Genomic DNA, 21,263 nt, shown 5'->3' with positions numbered 1-21,263 from the left:
ATTTCCGTAATAAAAGTCCTCGGGCTTTGCCCCATAGGCCATCAAAATCTCAACGTATTTCTTATGAAGAAAAGATTTAGTTTACTTAAACAGACGAATAATTTGTGTTGATTGCATACTAAAACAGCTGTTAATAGTAAACACATAGTTCGATAACTGGGAGTTGTGTGATTGATTACATTATCTTTGAGTTGGCTATTTTAAGCTGTTGAAAATTATGACTGTTATTTGTTTTGAAAAAAATAAGGCCTGTAATACTTTGCAAACAATTTTCTCGAATTCGAGCAACAGGTGAACAAGTTTTCTATACCAGTAGTGATACGATATCCAATAACGAATCACATTTTGGAACGGTTATCCTCATCATTTCAAAATATGATTGTGGGTCTACATTCACCAATCTTAATAATATAATAAGTCTGAAAGTTTGTGAGTTTGTGTGTTGCTCAATCACGCATAAACTGCTGGACGGATTGGGCTAAAATTTGGCATGATGATAGCTCACATTCCCGATTAACATTTAGTCATATTCTTACCTCAAAAATCCTCTCGGGATCCGCCCCAGTGGCTCTGTAGTTCCCCATGTTAATCTTATGAGTATTCATATTCAAAAGGAATTAAAGAATTTAGTCAGTTGTTTCCACTAAAAAAATTGGCTCTATGATATGCAAAAGCATTCAAAGTTATAAGATTTACCAACAGGGTGCAGCACTATAATTGTTCATGGGGAGCGAGCTAGCATAGTGGTTAGGAGCCTGGGACTTCAGACCCTGAGGGGCTCGATCCCCGCCAAGTCACCAATGGATTTTATCTAAGTGGTAATGCTGCAACCCCTAGGTCTAGCCTGAAGTAATGTGAAAAACAATCCCAGGCTCGTGCTTAGCGTCCTAGGACAAAAAAAATAAATAAAAATAATTGTTCATAAATATGTGTTCTTTCATAAATATTTGATGAAATACTCAGTAGCCTACCTTGTCTCGTCTTCCTATTTACTCTCGAATTCACTTGCGTTTCTTATTGTTCATATTTTTACACAGATCACTAACACAAATCCGAAAAAAGATCTGCCAAAGTTACGTTTATGTTTTTAGTTTCATGAATAATCTTACTAATATTATAAATCTGAAAAGTTTTCGAATTTGTGCGTTTGTGTGTTGCTCAATCACGCATAAACTATTTAACGGATTGGGCTGTAATTTGGCATGATGATAGCTCACATTCCCGATTAAAGTTTAGGCATATTCTTACCTCAAAAATCCTCTCGGACTCCGCCTCAGTGGCTCTGTAGTTCCCCATGTTAATCTTATGAGTATTCATATTCGAAGGGAATTAAAGAATTTAGTCAGTTGTTTCAACTAAAAAAATTGGCTCTATGATATGCAAAAGCATTAAAAGTTATAAGATTTACCAACAGTTAGAGAGAATGAGAACAATGAGAACTATCTGTTTACAGTTATGGTTATGTTTTTTTGTATTTTACGAATAATTTGTGATATTTTGCGTATATTTAATATTTTTTTTTCCTATTGTTTGTGTGAAGTGGTAGAACATTATGGCTATGGTAGATGTGTAATACTATATCATACCGTTAATTTAAAGAAGCAAATTTTATGAAAAACTGTGTCCTCCCCCATTGCAAACGCAAAATTGGCTCTATGATATGCAAAAGCATTAAAAGTTATAAGATTTACCAACAGGGTGCAGCACTATAATTTTTCATAAATATTTGTTCTTTCATAAATATGTTGATGAAATACCCAGTACCTTGGCCGTTGGCTCGTCTTCCTATTTACTCCCGAATTCACTTGCGTTTCTTCTTATACCTATTTTTACACAGATCACTTACACGAATCCGAAAAAAAGACGTCTTAAAGCCTCCCTTCTTAATCCCAAAGATGATATTTTCCTCAGCGCAGTAATTCCACACAACTAAACTGAATTTGTGTGACAGGGTGTACTGCAGGTACGATGACTGTATTATATTCGCTCACTTCATGTTCTTGACAAGGTTCTTTTATAAATATTGCATTCTATGATTACGTATTGTCCATATTCTATCAAATAACACGACAGATATTACATTTACATAACACACCTGCCTCATGTGATTTAACTTCCACAACAATCGCATCTACCTCCGTGAATCTTCTATTTGCTATCCAGCATTGCACATGGTGTTGTCCGTTTTGTATCTAGAACTGTCGGATGGATAAATCTAAATTAGAAAAAAGAAATCAAAGAGGCAAATAAGCCGTTGTAAGTATTTTGATTTAGTTTATATCAACAGGGTTGGTTTGGATCCTCTTTACTATAAAACACGTAATCATAAAAGAATCTAGTGATGAATTAGGACAGTTATATAATGACTCTGTTGGAAAGCCTCTTAAAGTTGCTTTACTAATAGTGAATGACATATGTCAAATTTGTCATTTGCCTATTAAATCTGAGGATGACTGGAGTGTCCAATCGAAATCAATCACCTCTTGTCATCGTTTAGGGTTGGTTTGGATCCTCTTTACTATAAAACACGTAATCCTAAAAGAATATAGTGATGAATTGGGACAGTTATATAATGACTCTGTTGGAAAGCCTCTTAAAGTTGCTTTACTAATAGTGAATGACATTTGTCAAATTTGTCATTTGCCTATTAAATCTGAGGATGACTGGAGTGTCCAATCGAAATCAATCACCTCTTGTCATCGTTTATTTTACCAGTGTAAGTGTAAATATATGTTTAAAAGAGTGTTATAAGACGTATTTTATTTACTTTTAAATTTAATAACAGTAAAATAGTAATCAAGAAGTTATTAAGCTGAATTTGAATATACAAGTTAAATTAGAGTGAAATTAGGGGTGATAAAAATGTTAAGAGGGAGTGGGTACGAGGGTGGCGTGCGGAGGTCAAGGCTACTGCAGACTCGGTGTTATGTCTGGTGCTGATATTGGCAGCGATCACGTGACCCCCTATTTTATCACATAACTCCCCTGCCAATTGTAGCCTGCTGCCAAACTCTTTAGAACGTCACAACGTACTAATACTACTCAATCACATAACGTTCCTGCAAATTGCAACATACTGCAAAGTCACATAGTACTGGTCTACTCAACCACGTACCTCTCCTGCCAATTGTAGCCCGGTGCAAAACTCTTTAGAACCTGACAACATACGGATACTACTCAATCACATAACATTCCTGCAAATTTCAGCAAACTACAAAGTCACATAGTACTGATACCACTCAATCACATAACTTTCCTGCCAAATGCAGCATACTGCAAGGTCACATAGTACTAGTCTACTCAATCACATAACTTTTCTTAGCATACTTAACCAAATAACTCCACTGCCAATTGTAGGCTGCTGTCAAACTCTTTAGAACCTCAAAACGTACTGATACTACTCAATCACATAACGTTCCTGCAAATTGCAGCTTACTGCAAGTCATATAGTAGTGGTACCACTCAATCACATAACTTTCCTGCCAATTATAGTCTGTTGTAAAACTCTCAAGAACCAAACAACGTACTTATACTACAGAATCACGTAGCCTTCCTGCCAATTGTAGCTGTAAAACTCTTTCGAACCTCACATAGTACTGGTATACTCTACTTAACCACATAACTCTCCTACCAATTGTAGCCTGCTGTAAAACTCTTTAGAACATTACAACGTACTAATACTAGATAATCACATAGCTCCCCTGCCAATTGTAGCCTGCAAGAATTTTTAGAATTTTGACATAGATAGTACAGTATTAACTACAGTTAATTATAGTACTGTACTACCCCATCAAACAACTCTCCTGATAATTGTAACATATTTCAAAACCGTTTAGTATCATCACGAACGAGTATCTCAGACAAGTATCTGTATACAAAATGCATGTATTAGACAGACACACACGCCATGTTACCTGTCAGATACTGTGAAAGTATGACTTTCCATGTTGTGCTATTCTTTTCTTACACAAGAATATATATATATATATATATATATATATATATTTATTTATAATGCAGAGATTGTTTATACACACGCCATGTCACCTGTCAAATACCTTTCTGAGAGTATGACCTTCCATGACAAGCTCTTCTCACACAAGTCTCTATGTATGTATAATACAGAGATTGGGTAAACACGCGCCATGTCACCTGTCAGATACCTTTCTGAGAGTATGACCTTCCATGATGAGCTCTTCTAACACAAGTACCTACGTATGTATAATACAGAGATTGGGTATACACACACCATGTCACCTGTCAGATACCTTTCTGAGAGTATGACCTTCCATGATGAGCTCTTCTAACACAAGTACCTATGTATTGTATAATACAGAGATTGGGTATACACACGCCATGTCACCTGTCAGATACCTTTCTGAGAGTATGACCTTCCATGATGAGCTCTTCTAACACAAGTACCTATGTATGTATAATACGGAGATTGGGTATACACACGCCATGTCACCTGTCAGATACCTTTCTGAGAGTATGACCTTCCATGACGAGCTCTTCTCACACAAGTATCTATGTTGGGTATACACACGCCATGTCACCTGTCAGATACCTTTCTGAGAGTATGCCCTTCCATGACGAGCTCTTCTCACACAAGTACCTATGTATGTATAATACAGAGATTGGGCATACACACGCCATGTCACCTGTCAGATACCTTTCTGAGAGTATGACCTTCCATGATGAGCTCTTCTAACACAAGTACCTATGTATGTATAATACAGAGATTGGGTATACACACGCCATGTCACCTGTCAGATACTTTTCTGAGAGTATGACCTTCCATGACAAGCTCTTCTCACACAAGTATCTATTTATGTATAATACAGAGATTGGGCATAGTATTGTAGATGTCAATGACACATATACTAATATTATAAAAATGAGATGGTTTGTGTTTGTGTGTGTGTCTGTCTGTTACTTAATAATGCAAGAACCACTGAACCGATTGAAATATAATATTTTATGAAGATAGCTGATATACCTGGTTAACATATAGGCCTATTCCTGTTATTATATTTCCCTTGGGCTACGCCCCATGGGCTTCCAAAGTTTCAATGTTTACATATTGGAAGAATGTTAATAGTAAAAAGTATTAATTGAAGTAAGCTGTAAATACTATAATTTGACAGTTCAAACAGCAGAGGTTAAGAGGAACAGGTTCTGCTCCCAAGATTCTAAAGTTTTATTATTATGAGAATAGTTTGATTAAATTTTTCATGAAAATATACTTATTTTCATGGAAACAGAATCATTACAATGTATAATTTTTTTGGAATAATTTTGATATGCTAGCTTTATGTTTACAAATTTGAACCAATAAACAAATGTTTGGATCGGGATTTTAATAGATTTTAAAAACTAAGAGATATGTAACGGTACAGTTTTAAAAATTTGACTGACTCAATTTTTAAACTTTTATTTGTGTTTTAATTCAATTTACAAACTAAATTCCAACTATACCTACTTTTATTCTGTCCAGAGGTAGCTACTACTTATATTTTCTTATATCATCTACTTCACATTCGCTTTTTTAAATTTACAGAAATCTCCTTTAATTTACGCTGCTTTAATTTGACTATGGAGAATATGACAAAACTAAGCTGCACGCAATTAACTTTTGTATCTAAAATCAATTACAATCTGTAACGTAATGTTTTTTTTTTTTTACTCGATGTTTTAAATAATGACGTAAATTAATGCAAATACGTTTTGAACTATGGAACTAGTTAAAATAATTACTGTTTTGTATTACGTTGTTGATTTATATTTAAACTGATGAAATTTGTGCCCTGATTAACAATGATAGTGGTTGGCTTTTTCTTACTCTTTCCGCCAGCAACTGATAGGTTCAGCGACGTCAGAGCCGTTTGCCTCGCAGAGGATTTTCAGAACAAATTTATCCTTTAACATCTGTTTCTATGCTTTACCTTTTGCAAAGCAGTTTTGTTAATTGTTCTTTACTTTTGTTCTGCTACGCTATGGTGTCATTGAACCTTCCCGTTCGAGCTACGCTAGTCCAGCTTTTCTCGTCCCAAAACCCAATGGCAAGTCCCGAATGGTTTTGGACTATCGCAAATTGAATGCGCAAATTGAAATCGACTCTGTGCCTCTCCCCGATTTGCATTCTGCGTTTGATTGGTTCGGTAAGGCCAAGTATTTTTCTGTTTTTGATCTGAATCAGGCCTATCATCAGATTCCTTTGAAACCTGAGTCTCGACCTCTCACTGCTTTCTGCGTTCCGTGGAATTTGTATCAGTTCACAAGAGTTCCGATGGGTCTTGCTGTGGGGGTCCAGACTCTCACCAGACTCCTTGATTCCATCTTTCATGATGTCAAGTTCAAGTTTGTGTTCAATTACCTCGACGATCTCTTGGTGTACAGTGAGAGCTTCGAAGATCACCTGATTCATCTTGAAGAAGTCATGAGTAGATTGAATAGGGCTGGCCTTACCGTGAATCCTGACAAGGTTAGTTTTGCAAAGCCGGAAATTTCGTTCCTTGGTCATCTTATCTCTCATAGAGGCGTCTGCATCGACCCCGCTAGAACCCAGGCTATCAGGGAGTTTCCTCCTCCCAGAGATGTCAAGGGTATTGCTAGGTTCATCGGCATGGTAGGTTTTTACCGACGCTTCATACCCAATGTTGCTGAATTGGCGGCTCCTCTCAATGAGCTTCGGAAGAAGGGCGCCAAGTTTGTCTGGGGTGAAGCGCAGCAGACGTCTTTTGATCTTCTCAAGGAGGCTATCATGCAGCCCCCTGTTTTGGCGATGCCGGATTTCAATCAAAACTTTGTCTTGCAAACAGATGCTTCCTCCGTCGCAATTGCGGCTGTGTTGTCACAAGAGGTGGATGGTGTTAGGCAGCCAATTGCGTACGCCTCACGCACTTTGAGTCCCTGCGAAAAGAAAAGCTCTTCTGTGTATGAACTCGAGTGTTTGGCTGTCGTGTTTGGAGTCAATAAATTCAGACGCTTTTTGGAGCACAAAGAGTTTTTATTGGAAACCGACAACCAGGCACTCTCGTGGCTTCTCGCACATCCACGCCAGCTTGGGAAAATTGGTCGTAAAATTGGGGGAAAATGGTAATACAAGTTTTCCATTAGTTTATTTTTGTTTTTTGTTGTGATAAATACACACTGATCTGATTGAACTTTGAAAAAAGCTTATTAGCTACGGTAAAACATATAAATTATATGTGAAATCAATATAAACGGGTTTTTTCATACACGGTACACGGTACAACGGTATTTTTACTACAGTGCTTTATGTTTTGCGATTATTTTTCCTTATTTACTTTATATGTACGTTTATCAACGAAATAAATGTTTAAGTAAGCTTATCATTTTATCATAATCGAATCGTATGGGTAAATTATTTCCATAAATGCATCACCGCCTCATATAATTCGTACTAAGTAGCCATATAAGTTAGCCTAGCCTTAAAGAAAGATATTTTTTTCAAATTAAGAGTTTCAATTGAGTTATGTTCCTGAAACCAAAGGGGGATGTGTAACTATTTTATACAACAGAATTGAAGATCAAATTTTTTCGCTTAGTCCAGTCAATGAATGATCCAAAAGTAGGTGTACAGTGCGTGAGCAGGTAACTAAGCGATTCCTTCACAAACTTGTTCAGGGGGCTTAGGGTGTTAACATACCAAAAGTCCTGACTCCTAGGTGGTGAGCCAGGGGGTGGAGGGGGAAAAAGGTACGCATTTTGGGTTTTTTTGATTATATCTCGAAAACTATCAACTTTTTGTATACTATAGTAAATTATAAAATTGAAGAAGATTAAATTTTCTACAAGAAAAGTATGTAATGTGTTTATTTTGGTTCAACAGATTACGAGTTATAACTTATTTAATTGATATCTTATTAAAATACTCCTTCCATAAGAAATACATGTAAATTAGTATGCGAAATGGGGCGAATCCTATCCGCCCAAAGGAAATATAACTGATATTCTGGAAATATTGAAAAAATTTCCAGTAATTAGACACTTTAATCATGAAATTTTGTCAAAAAATAAAGCGAGGGTGAGCGTTTAAAAATGGGATGATTTAAGGTTTTTTTATATTTCCAATAAAAAAACACCAAAACTCGAAATTTTGTTACCTCGCCCTCGCCTTAATTTTGGATCAATTTTAATGATTAAAGTGTCAAATTACTGGAAATTTTGTCAAGATTTCCAGAATATCATTTATATTTCCTTTGGGCGGATAGGATTCGCCCCATTTTGCATACTAATTTACATGTATTTCTTATGGAAGAAGATTTTAATAAGATATCAATTAATTAAGTTATAACTCGTAATCTGTTGAACCAAAATAAACACATTTTATACTTTTCTAGTAGAAAATTTAATCTTCTTCAATTTTATAATTTACTATAGTATACAAAAAGTTGATAGTTTTCGAGATATAATCAAAAAACCCAAAATGCGTACCTTTCTCCCCCCCCCTTTTTCCCCTCTCCACCCCCTGGCTCACCACCTAGGAGTCAGGACTTTTGGTATGTTAACACCCTAAGCCCCCTGAACAAGTTTCTGAAGGAATCGCTTAGTTACCTGCTCACGCACTCTACACCTCATTCCTTGACTGGACTAGCTTCAGTGCCCTCTCCGTTGCGAAGCACGGGTACAACAGCTAGTATTGTATACACGTTGGATACTCTCTGATGGCTGACAGAGACGAGCCTAACAGAGATAGGGCTGTAATTAGTTGGCGTTTACCAATATAAATTTACGTAAAGCGCTTATAAATACTATTTGTATATTTATAGACTCTTGCAAAATAGAGACCTCGCTGGGCACGATCCCCCAGTTGTCTGGAACATTTGAGGCCTTTTTATTAATTGTACTAACCGGATTTGACATGCAAGTGAACGTTATTTAACAATTAAGTTCAATGTAGCTCAATCATTAAACTTTATTGTTACTTAATTCCATCCAGCATTTAACCACCATTCAACACACAATTCGACGTTTATTCGTTTCTCAATAACAATAAAAGTTGTTATTGTTGTAATATTTTTGGAGTAAACAACATTGTATCAATGTAATCAATAACCGTAAGTTTTCATTATCAATGCTATCAAAAGTTCATCTTAACGATATATATAAAGTAAACACTCATTATATTTTACAACTATTCAACAAATCGCTGGAGACCTGGTGCTCAGGAGTAAAACTTTCACCAGTCAAGTAGGAGTAGATCAATAGACGCAGTGAACTAGATCTAGTTCTCATGTGACAAAGCAGGGTTTGCACCTAAAACTTGTTGACTTATGGCGACTGACGTTCAACGATGTATTACTTTCAGTTTGGGGTACGATAACTAGAACAGCTTTGATGGTGAAACATGTTATTTTAATGTTTAATAAATGTAATGTATAGCAGTTAGGTTGCTATACATTACACTGATACTACTGTAGTATTATTAATATCCACGGAAACTTATGTACAAGCATAAATTGTTAATAAATGCTCTATATACAATCTTCAAAATAATATTATACGCTTATATATATATTTTTACCATCCATATATTTTGTAATCCTATAACTCGTTTTTTACTTCTGACAAAAATGCATAACAGTACAAAATGTCAGTACGTCACAATTGTTTTGTTTCGCTCTCATATATCGTGTTATTAAATGTTCATCCTACATTTTATACCCTTTAGTACCCAGATAATTATTTTGAAAGTACATAACGTTATATACACTATCCCAGTGTGAACGTTAGATATCATCGTGCACATATATTTCCATTATAAGTTGCACGCAACGGTATAATATTAACCCACCATGTACCAAACAGTATAGGTCGACTATACCAAACCACCGAGTAATTTGACGTTTGTTCTATCACAAAAATCACAGTGTATAACGTGAAACAGTTGTATTAAGTACACAACACAATACAGTAATAACAAGTTTGGTTGTTGCGGAATGCATATCTCAACATGGCACATAACGTGTCGGCGGCGGCGGCGGCGGCGCCGGTACAGTGGCAAATTGTGCCAGGACACTGCAGTCAGGTCACGGCTACTGCGGACTCCACAGTTTACACTTTACACTTTGGAATTCAATTACAGCATCGGGTGTTTGAATCTGACATAGAATTTCTTGTGCCATTTTTCAACACGAAATGTTGATTACACTAGCGCAAATAATATCATGTAGGTCCCGGAACAATTTATAAATACTTAAGAGTTTTTAGATATGATAATAACAATATGAGCTGCGATGTTTCTCTAGCATAAATCCATACAAATTTTTTTTAGTTCTAGTGAAACACATTTTAATACACACCACTTGTCTTCGAAACTTCCATTATAGTATAGTATATCTGTTTGTGTTTCTACTGATTTTCACATAGCTAGTGTAATTTTGTAAAATATTAGTTAAAATCTCGTGCCAAGCTCTAGATTCCCTAATGGTATGACATGGATAATATAGTTGTTGTCAGTTTTCGGTGGCACGACGGACTACGAGTCCATTGCAGCGATGTCGTGGGTTCGCGGGTCGATTTTTTCTATTGATATTAATCAGTACAGTTATTCCTTTTACTGCACCGGCTCAACCTTGCTCTACAAAATACTATGTTTTTTGCAGCCGAACGGCAAATTGTACGAGAGCTTCAGCATCTTCTGTCCCCTGGACAGTCTGGACAATCTTGAGCTGGTGGAGACTGAGGATGTGCTCATTGACTGGTCTCGGCCTATCTACCTCAACTTCACCCACTGCAAGATCATGGAGCGACTGGAGGAGTTCTACTTGGACCGTGGGACCATCGAGAAGGTCTGCGGGGACGTTTACGTGTGTGACGAGCCTCCAGCTGACGACCAGATGGCTGAGTAAGTCAACATGTAGTGGTGCACATTATCTAAACATTGGGCTATTAGTCCAGTCAATTCGTCGTGGAAATCTACCTTACGTTACAAAAAATAACTGTTACGAGTTTTTTCCTTAACTTTATGTTTTTTGGGGCGCTGAATCCGAATCTGAAGAGATCCAACAAAAATTCCTTGTGCGTTTTGAGCTAGACGCAAAAAATATGAAAATTTTGGCACTTTTTTCAGTTTCTTGCTTATAACTCTGAAACTATACATTCTACTAAATTTTACCAAATGTGAAAATGAAAGATCATGAAATTTCCTACAAAATACATATGTATCATTCTTTATCAAACGCACAATTAGCCCGCTAGAGTGCGCTTCAAAAAGAGAAAAATATCACATTATTGTAAAAACAGGTTTATTGCCAGATTTTTACATTTATTATTGAAAGTACGCGTTTATTGAAGGTGGACTATGTAAGTAAATTAAGTTTAAATACTTTACATGTAAGCCCTAATTAGGGTACAATTAAAAAATATCTAATTTATTTCAGAACATATAAGAGCAAAGACAATATTATTTTTAGTGACTTTTTCCACTGCAGTGGAAGACCGCTGCTTGGAGTCCCTCAAATGCGGTTGGTGTTCTTCTGTACAATACGGTTCAGTAATATCTTGCTTTTCCTTGTGGTTGGTGTGCTGATAGCTGGGTAGTTATTAATGAAATTATTTTAATGAGTTTAAAGTTATCGGTGGACAATTGAAATTTAAGACACGGATTTAGTTGTTCACTGGTTATATGCTGAATTTAATATTTAAACAAAACAGTACAAAGACAGAAATTATGTTAACAGTTTGGAATACAAAATTATTTAATTGAATCGAGAAAAAATAACAAATAAGAAAATAGCTCACTGCATAAATGAGCGTTGTCAATATAAAAAAAAAACTGTCGGAGGACGCTTTAGGCGTCCCTGCCGCGTGAGTTTTGTTTTAAACACTGATTGTCACACTTTAAGCATCCCCAAGCCCTGACGGGCAAGGGAAAGGATATTAGGAAGTTACTTAAATAATATGACGAGAGCTTCCTTGTCTTCGATCCCTAAATTACTTATTTGTTTGTTATTCTTCAATTGTTTACCTTATTAAAATTAGATGTGATTATTTGTTTGTATTACTGTATTCTCTTTTGTTTATTTTAGCTTAAAGTAACCAATCAATAGTTTTATTAATACTTATGATGTAAAACGGGGTGAAGCTCGTGGGTAACAGCTAGTATTATATGGTATTCGCATTTTGGGATAATTGTTTCATAATGTAAAAGGAATGTTAGGTGATGTGAGACACGTATTAATGAACATTTAAGTATTATAAATATCATTCAACATGAGAATTCCCATTTCAAGATTTTCATGGATTCTGTGTCGTCCCTCTGAACTCGGTATTCTCTGTTGTCTACACTGCCTACATGCTGCTCAGAGATTTCGAAGTGAACACCACAAAACCTTTCCATCTCTTTGGTAATGTGAATTATGGATGTGTGCATTTGAATTAATCATCTAAAGGATATGCTATCAGAAATATTATACATTCTAAATCTACCCTCAATTTTAGTACTTCTCATGAGGAATTGCTCTATTGTTTTGTATATGAAGGTGCCATACCATAGTTTATCGGGACGACGGACTGTGAAGGCGTCTCCACAAGTGAAATTGACGATTTATATCACGTCAATGTTTGTAAAAAATAAAAAGAGAATATGTTATAATTAACTGTTTATGTTAAAACTGTGTACGATAATGCTTTATTATTCAACTTAGAGGTTAACCAACCATAGGCTACTGTATAGTTGTAAAAATAAATGTCTAACTATGGCAAGTTATGTTTAACAGAATATTTGTCCTTTCGTTCATGATAAATTTTAGGTGTTTTTGGTGAAAGTAATTATTTGAGAGTGATTTTTTTGAAGCTAGAATTAAGTTAAATAGATAGTGAAATAAGTTACAGAAGGGAAGATGAGTGGAAACGCTGTACTTTTAATAATATATGTGAAAATATGGAAAAAAGGTTGTTTACAACAATGTAAATTTTTGTCTTTTTGGAGCGGGTCCCAATTATTGTCTTTGCTTCTATTTGTTCTGAAATAAATGAGATATTTTTTAATTGTACACTAATTGGGGCTTACATGTAAAATATTTCAACTTAATTTACTTACATAGTCCACCTTCAATAAACGCGTACTTTCAATAATAAATGTGACAATCTGGCAATAAACGTGTTTTTTACAAAAATGTGATATTTTTCTCTTTTTGGAGCGCACTCTAGCGGGCTAATTGTGTGTTTGATAAAGAATGATACATATGTATTTTGTAGGAAATTTCATGATCTTTCATTTTCACATTTGGTAAAATTTAGTAGAATGTATAGTTTCCGAGTTATAAGCAAGAAACTAAAAAAAGTGCCAAGATTTTCATATTTTTTGCGTCTACCTCAAAACGCACAAGGAATTTTTGTTGGATCTCTTCAGATTCGGATTCAGCGCCCCAAAAAACATAAAGATAAGGAAAAATCTCGTAACAGTTATTTTTTGTAACGTTCAACTACCATTTGACTGGACTATATGTGGATCAAATGTTGATGTCGTTAGGGGTTAGCTAGACGAGAGCAAAATGGGTTGGATCGATGATTACTTGGCTCAAATTGTATTTGGGTGTTTCACAAGTAGTTCCAATATCCAAGGGGGTTCAGTTTAATCCATGAGTTTTGTACTAAAAAAATCGGCCAAAATGCTTTGTTCAGCTATTGCTATGTAGGCATTAGGGTGTATAATGTAAATGTGCTATGTGCTATCCACAAGCCTTATGCAGTCATTGTTGTGTAGGCAGTGGAGGATATAATGTAAATGTGCTATTTTGTTTACAGACTGGTGCCACCAGAGGAGGTGAAGATAGAGGAGCTACGACAGGAGCACGCCACAGCCATCCACGAGCTTTACCCAGCCAACGATATGGAGGCGGTGGAAGTGTTTGAAAGACTCATCACCGCATTGCCAGCCTTCGGGGTGTTTTCCTCGGGTGAGCTGGCCGCGTGGATGGTCCAGTCCTACTACGGTGCCATGTTCTCCATGCAGACCCGTCCCGAGTTTCGCCGCAAGGGCTATGGCATCCACCTAGCAAAGTGTCTCACGAAAATCGTCCGTTCGAGAGGATACGTCCCGTTCGTCGTCATTCGTCCCGAGAACGACGCCTCGCAGAGTCTCTACCACAAGTTAGGCTTTAGGAAGAACTATCAAACAGTGCGTGCCATCCTGCGACCGCACGACAAGACCTCCACCGACGACTGAGGGCGTTGGGCCGCGGCCGGGCTCCTCTCTCATCTCTCGCTTCCACCTGCCTGCTCCACTTATTTATCTCTAAATCAATTCCAATAAACGTAGGCTCGTAGGGCACTGTGCACGGGCAGTCTGTGATAATATCCTCCGCGCCGCGCCGCTAGCTGGTACTCTCCCTGACACTGTACAGTCTCACCACAACGACAGGTCTCTCGACTGGTAGGGGAAACTGCTGAATTCTTATTTGTTTAAGATCTAAGCCTATTGGTATTTTAAGCTAAATACCGTCCCATTCCTTTGACTAACTTTTATGGTCAAAGAATTGTTGGTTTTCTTAGTTGTATAGGTCTGCAGATTAGCATTTGTCGTAGACCATGAGTCAGAAGAGGTGCTTAATTGCTCAATAGTCAGTGTCAGTGGCTAGGGAGGGTGCCAGACGCTAGCCCTGCACAGTCACCGATAGTTGTAGTACGGGCTGGAGACCTTCAAGTGCCACACACCTCGCGCCAGGGTCAAGTTGAAAATCTGTGATATCCTCATTTAAACCTCAGGCATCGTATTCTTTTATATATATAGTTTTCGATATAATACGTTTGTACTAATTTAGGAGTCGTAGACAATTTATAAACTTTGTTTGGCGATGTACATAATTTGTATTCTAAAGGAATTTTAAGATAGAAAATCGCACCGTAGGATATTCCTGAGGTTTAAATTTGTATGAAAATCAAAAGCGATGATAGTTTTTGAATGTTTGTAAATAACTATATTATATAAGAAGTGGCTGCCCTGGCTCGGTGGTGTTTGTGATCAGCGCAGGAGAAATAACCGAGCGTCAATTTTAACTAAATATTTTTATATTATTAATGATTTACTCGTCGGTTTTATCCTTGTAATAACTCATTAATTTTATAGCTCATTGAAACGTATGTGTTTTAATAATTGAAGGATCGTACCTTCATTGTGAATAACAGATACGAGTTACTTCTCATGTAACATCAGAATGCCTGATAATCGTGAAGATTAGTTAGTTTTGGGGCCGAGAATCACAATGTGGGTATTTCTCTATTTCAAACTTATTTATTTGCGTAACGGCTAGACGTGGGTTAATTCTACTGTAATATTACCCATTTCAAGAGTTATATATACTATTAATTCTAAAATTGTGCTTGTGGATTCAATCAATTGACGGTATCGAGTTTTTTTTTATCAATTTCATAAAATGAGATATGAACATTCTTTGTTCATACAAATGTAAACAAATTTGGGAGGCTGTTAAGTGTTGTCTCATTGCATATAATAAATCCATAATCATCCTACTAACAAGGTTATAAAATGAATTATAATATTGTCAGGAGGAGATATTTTTGAATTTATGAACTGCATTTGTTTATTTTTAATACATTAAACCAAACACATCTTGACAGAATAAAAATGAGATGACATATTATTGTGTGGGTTTCCTACTCCCACGAAATACAATTACTCTTTATTAATTCATTAATTTCACTTTTCTGTCAATTAAGTGCAGGAAACAATGGTATGAGTAATAGCTACCACTGTAAAAGTAGGAATCAAATCCTAATTTTATTCTTTTAAAAACTCGAGACGGAAAAATGTTTGAAATTAGTTCTACTGCAGAAACTTTTACATTCTATTTTCTTCAGCTGAACTTTGAACCTGACGTGATATTAATCCACAAGCATAGTTTTGTGATAGTTTACACCTTCTGCTGTACTCTGTAGGCAAACACTCTGCAGTCTGCAGTATGCAGTACACAGGCTGAAGACTCGGTAGATACGCTTAGGCTATAACATTCCTCACTGTCTAGGTAACGGATGGTTGGTGGTAATGTGTGTCCGTTGGGCGAATATAGAATGGTAGGTTTTTTATCTTTTCATAATCAATGGATAGGTGTTGATCTTAAACGGCAGTGGATAACTTGTAAACAGACATGATAAGAAGATTTGTGTTGTTATGAATCTTAAGATTCGACGTTTAAGTTATTGAGTGATAGGTACGCTTTTTATTTCGATGTATCTGAGTTTTTTTTTTTTAATTACTGAGATATGAATGTATGATTGGGTGAAGTTTTGTTTTGTTTTGCTGTACACCAAAGACGTAAACTTAAATTTAGTGAGCTAGGGATGATTTGTTATCTCTACAAACGTGTGAGAGTGACGATTGTTATATCGAGTTAGTTCCTTGCTTTCCTGATCTGATGTTATGTTTTATAAACTTTACCAAGTGGTACCTATCAAATCCTGATGAACCCGGAGCAAATTGGGATTTTAAAAATTGATCACCTTTTTTCTAGTTTGAGGGATATTGTACTACATATTCAGGCACAATCAATTTACTGGAGTGAAAGCAGACCAAAATATAATTTTAACTCCCGATAATTTTATTAAAAAACTACAACCAACTTTGTGCAAACTCGTACTCAGGAGATGTGTGTTGTTGGTTGTAATGCTTCGCGCAGAAACATAACAGAAGTGCTTCTTTTAGTTAACAAATTTTGAAGCAGTTTTGACAAATTAGAATTAAACCGAAAACTCCTCCAAATACTGTACATATAAATTCAAATTCATTTTTTTTAAACGTTTTTAAATTGTCAACTTACTGCACATTTTAGTCCGCTGAAAATCAAAGAATAATATATAATAGCATAAAAATTTTACAAGTTTGTTCAAACCTAATTATGATTATTATTATTATTATTACTACTACTACTACTACAAAGGTAGTTTCTTATAGTGTTGATTGAAAATCTTATGGCTGCCAAAGATATTAAATATCAACACTTGATTTTCCAAATTGAATCTCTTCCAAAATTGTTGGACATGTTCCTCTTGAACCAATTTAAGTAATCCATAAACTTCAAATTGTGATACTTTATATATTTCTGAACAATAGGGTATAGTTTTCTTATATATCCTCACTTTTTCTTCTTAAACTTCCATTGGCTGACTTTCGTTTGTCTCGAGACGAATTGTTGGGTCGATAATGAAACCGTATTCTCTTCCCTTGCCAATAGTAATAATATCACTCCACCTCACAGAGCCGTCTTCTTCTAAAGCTGTGACTTCTTCGTAGACCTCGTAACTTTTTTTGCGGAATTGATCAGATTTGATCTTTTTGTATAGTGATGGGTATTCCATAGAAGACTATTAAATGGACACTTTCCAAGGACGTGTGCAAGAGTTTCAATGATAAATTTCTCAGATAAAGGACAATGCCAGCACTGGTTCCCGTCCCTGGGCCTCCCATGAAGAATTTAACGTCTCCGACCATTTTCAACTATTGTCTTCTGGCAGGCCACAACCTCTTGCCAAATTCTTATTGATTTTATCAAAATTTCAAAAAGGGCAACCCGTTCCCTTTATATGGATGTTTACATCAATTTTGTTTTCTTTGGATTTAGGTTCCTAATGATATACTGTAATATGAAGATTTAAAAAATAATAAGTTACTTGCCATCAAACTGTCTAAATGTTGTTTTCAATTTAATAGCGAAATAACAGCTATAACTTTAAGTTTAAATGTGTTAAAACTCGTAACAATATTTTGAATTTCATAGCATAACATCAAGTTGGGCTAACGCCTAAAATGGAAAAGTTACCTAAAATGTTCTAATAATTGAAAATTATTTTTGTTGAATATACTTTGCAAAAAACTTTGATTCAAAATGTTCAGTACAGTTTTAAGGATAAAAGTATCCTGTACATCCTTGTTCCATCCTTGACAGTAGCTCATTGCACATAACTTTGTATTGTATTTTGATTGTATATTGTTTGGAAAAGTTTAGTTGGAAAGTGCTTCCTCTCACTGGTGTAAACATGGTTAGTTATTGTATTGATTATCTGTATGTTAACTTTTGTTTACTGTATGTTGGTTGTGTTACTGAACTGAGCGACCTGTTGACCTGTTACAACATGATCTAGTCCTAGAGAGAAAGTCCACGTTGTTTGACAGTGAACACTTGCCTCTCTAGAGAGGAATTAAATGCCTTAAAATTACTCAGTTTCTTATTTAATACCTTTACCAAAAACCACACTGTAGTAGTGTGCTGGGATGTGGAGATTCCATAAAATCTAGCCAAATATGTTCCCAGTTATTAACATGTTATTAACAAATTTTAACATCAACTTTAATGGAAAAATCAAGAGGAAATGATCCTAATCTTCATTAAATCACTAATTTGTGCATTTTAAATGGTGCGAATAAACATAAAAAGAACTTTTAGATGAAAACGTTTTTCATTAACACTATAGACCTATTGTCTCACGGTGAGATAAAAAAGAAGAAAATTACAATATGTAAATGGAAATTATTTTTCGTTTGCTGAATTTCCAAGTTGACAATGAACCAATAACGCAGTTCTGTTGATACATTTCAACTGTCACATTTTACATTTTACAGTTTTGTCACCAACAACTGTAGACAGAAATTAATGTGTACTTTACGTTTAAAGTGTATTTTCAACTCAAGTGCACGCCAAAAAAAATACCGCTTTACTCTCTGTAAGTTACTGTGTGCAAAAATAACTTTTTCCTACAGTCACCCGACAAAGTTGGCTTCCTTGTACTGTTTATAGTACAGAAAGCTGCTAATTGCTGCATATTTATACTTTGCCGTACGGTTTATACTTTGCCGCACGGTTTATACTTTGCCGCACATCAGGATTCCAACGAAACGACACAAAACAGCGTGGTTCTATTATGCACGTAATCCGTATACGCTTGGAAATAGGTTGGCAACACTTAAAGATAATAATACTATGAGCAGCTGATTGACTATCATAACTACGATTTAACCTGTCATTTCGTGTTTATAGTTTCGGTATTTCTGAACTTTTTGGACTTATCTTTTAAACGTTTTTAAAACATTCCTACGATCTTAATAAACAAGAAAATACCTTTAAAGCATTTTTTAGGCACGGAAACCACTTCAAATTACAAAAACATACGGAACTATATTCTCAAAACGTGGAGCACATTTCTTGCCGAGGAAAAATAGCGGAGTGATACGGACCGCGGGTACTACTTTCTCTAGGGCACCATTTGTGTTGCCAGCTGAACCTAAAAACGTGTTGTATAGTGTTTGAAAGACTAATTATTTAAATGCTTTATAGTGACTGTAGGAAAAATATAATGTGTAACACGAGTGAAAAAGGCCTTTGCTGCACTCGAGATCATTCCGCACTCACCTGCGGCTCGTGCGTAAACATTGCTCTCGTGTTCAGCAAAGTGCCACTTTCACCACTAGTTACACAAATAACTATTGTTAACAGTGTCACACTGAGTGGAATTTTGTTCATTTGAATGATTTTTTTCACCGAACTACGATGTTTTAGCTGTTTACAAACGTTATTTGGATGCTGAAAGCTACGTATTACTGTCCAGAGCTGAAATGCCAGCTTTCATCGTCATTTGGGGGCCAAACAGGTTTGTAGAGCCCTAAGGCCGTAAAATCAGTTGTTCGCTTATTTACTTAAAACATTAATCCATATATTTAATACACAGTTGTAAGTCTGTTTTCTCAGTGACTACTGGACCGATCTACAAGACTTATGTGTCAAATTAAATTAAATTAGAAGATTTGCCACATTTCCTTTGAATTTACGTTTTTTCTAAGGTCTACGACCTAGAGCCCTTCAAAGGTCGAGTCAATACAATTCTGATTAAAAAATATAAAATTCAGTTATAATTATAAATCATTCGTCAGCTGTTTAATGTTTGTCAGCTGTGAGACATTTGTTATTATTTTTATATACAGGGTGGCTGAAAAGTAACTTGCACCCCCCCCCCCTTAACTTTTCAACCATTTGAGATATTTGAAATCTTTTTGCGGCAACCTTCTTAGATATGAGGGGCTACAATAATTATGGTCAATTTTGAAAATTTTGCCCTTAGGGGTAGTGGGAGTAGGGGGTAGCTCAAAAATTTCAAATGACAAGTATAGTCGAGTTTGGTATCATTTTACAGAACGTGACGAAAAATATAAATTAACATAAATAAAATAGAAATCGGACCATTAATAACAAAATGGCAGCTAAAAATGATTAAGACAATGGTCATTAAAAGTAATTTTGAACTGCCATTTTGTTATTAATGCTCCGATTTCTATTTTCTTTATATTAATTTTTACTAGAGGTCGTCCAGTGGTCGAAAACTCGACCATAAATATCGAATGTACAGACTTCTCTATTTTCACCCCACGCTTTAAATAAAACATGTGATTGGAATTTCTTCCATTTGTTTTGATTTTCTGTTTATATTTCGTTGTTATTTCGTTACCAGCATGGCAACCTATAAAGCCCATGTTAATTTTTTTTAATTTCAAACTTATTTTTTGTGCTTATATTTGAGCCTATTTGAATTTTTAAAGGAATTCTGCACTTCTACAGGAAAATATCTTTCTAACGGTATGCGTAGATTTTCCCTGCGATGCACACGAGCTGAGAAAAAAGGTTTTAAAGAAACATGCTTGCCTATTAATATATAGATAGATGCTTCGTCAAGACCTGTAAAATGATACCAAACTCGACTATACTTGCTATTTGAAAATTTGGAGCTACCCCCTACCCCCACTACCCCTATGGGCAAAATTTTCAAAATTGACCATAATTAATTATTGTAGCTCCTCATATCTAAGAAGGTTGCCGCAAACAGATTTCAAATATCTCAAATGGTTAAAAAGTTAAGGGGGGTGCAAGTTACTTTTCAGCCACCCTGTATAACCTCACCATCAGTATGTTTTTATTAATCTCCCTGTTTATGAACAAACAACAACAAACAAACAAAACAAGAAAAAGTGTATTCGTTAACTTTTTATACCACAATCTTTTGTACAACTAAATAACCGAATAGTGTGTTAGTTTTCCTGCGAAGTGATTTAAAGGAAAGAGGTAATTCAGTCTAAGTTTGAGTATGGAACGTGAAATAATACCCATAGTAGCGGACGGAAACTGTTTGTTTCGATCAATATAATTTATTCTATATGGCTACCAGAACAATCATAGGGAAATCCGCTTTTATAATTGCTAATGAGTGGGAAACAAAATAAAACTTTTATCGTA

At 35.6% G+C, this 21,263-nt stretch overlaps 1 protein-coding gene across 1 annotated transcript in view; it reads left to right on the top strand.

The window, feature by feature from the left end:
• LOC128987265 (uncharacterized) overlaps window positions 1-18,201 on the top strand; it is a 53,725-nt gene extending 35,524 nt beyond the window's left edge. The window contains exons 4-5 of the mRNA XM_054408027.1: window positions 10,632-10,873; window positions 13,777-18,201. Of these exons, the coding sequence (XP_054264002.1) occupies window positions 10,632-10,873; window positions 13,777-14,197 (663 nt within the window). The 3' untranslated portion in view covers window positions 14,198-18,201. The remainder of the gene's footprint in view (window positions 1-10,631; window positions 10,874-13,776) is intronic.
• Window positions 18,202-21,263: the final 3,062 nt, after the last annotated feature.

The sequence above is a fragment of the Macrosteles quadrilineatus genome, unplaced genomic scaffold (assembly GCF_028750875.1).
Source record: "Macrosteles quadrilineatus isolate MER2022 unplaced genomic scaffold, UCM_ALF_1.0 Scaffold_1__1_contigs__length_201487025, whole genome shotgun sequence".
NCBI classification, from domain to species: domain Eukaryota; kingdom Metazoa; phylum Arthropoda; class Insecta; order Hemiptera; family Cicadellidae; genus Macrosteles; species Macrosteles quadrilineatus.
Note: the sequence above shows the minus strand (reverse complement) of the source record. Positions and strands in the feature narration are given on the sequence as shown.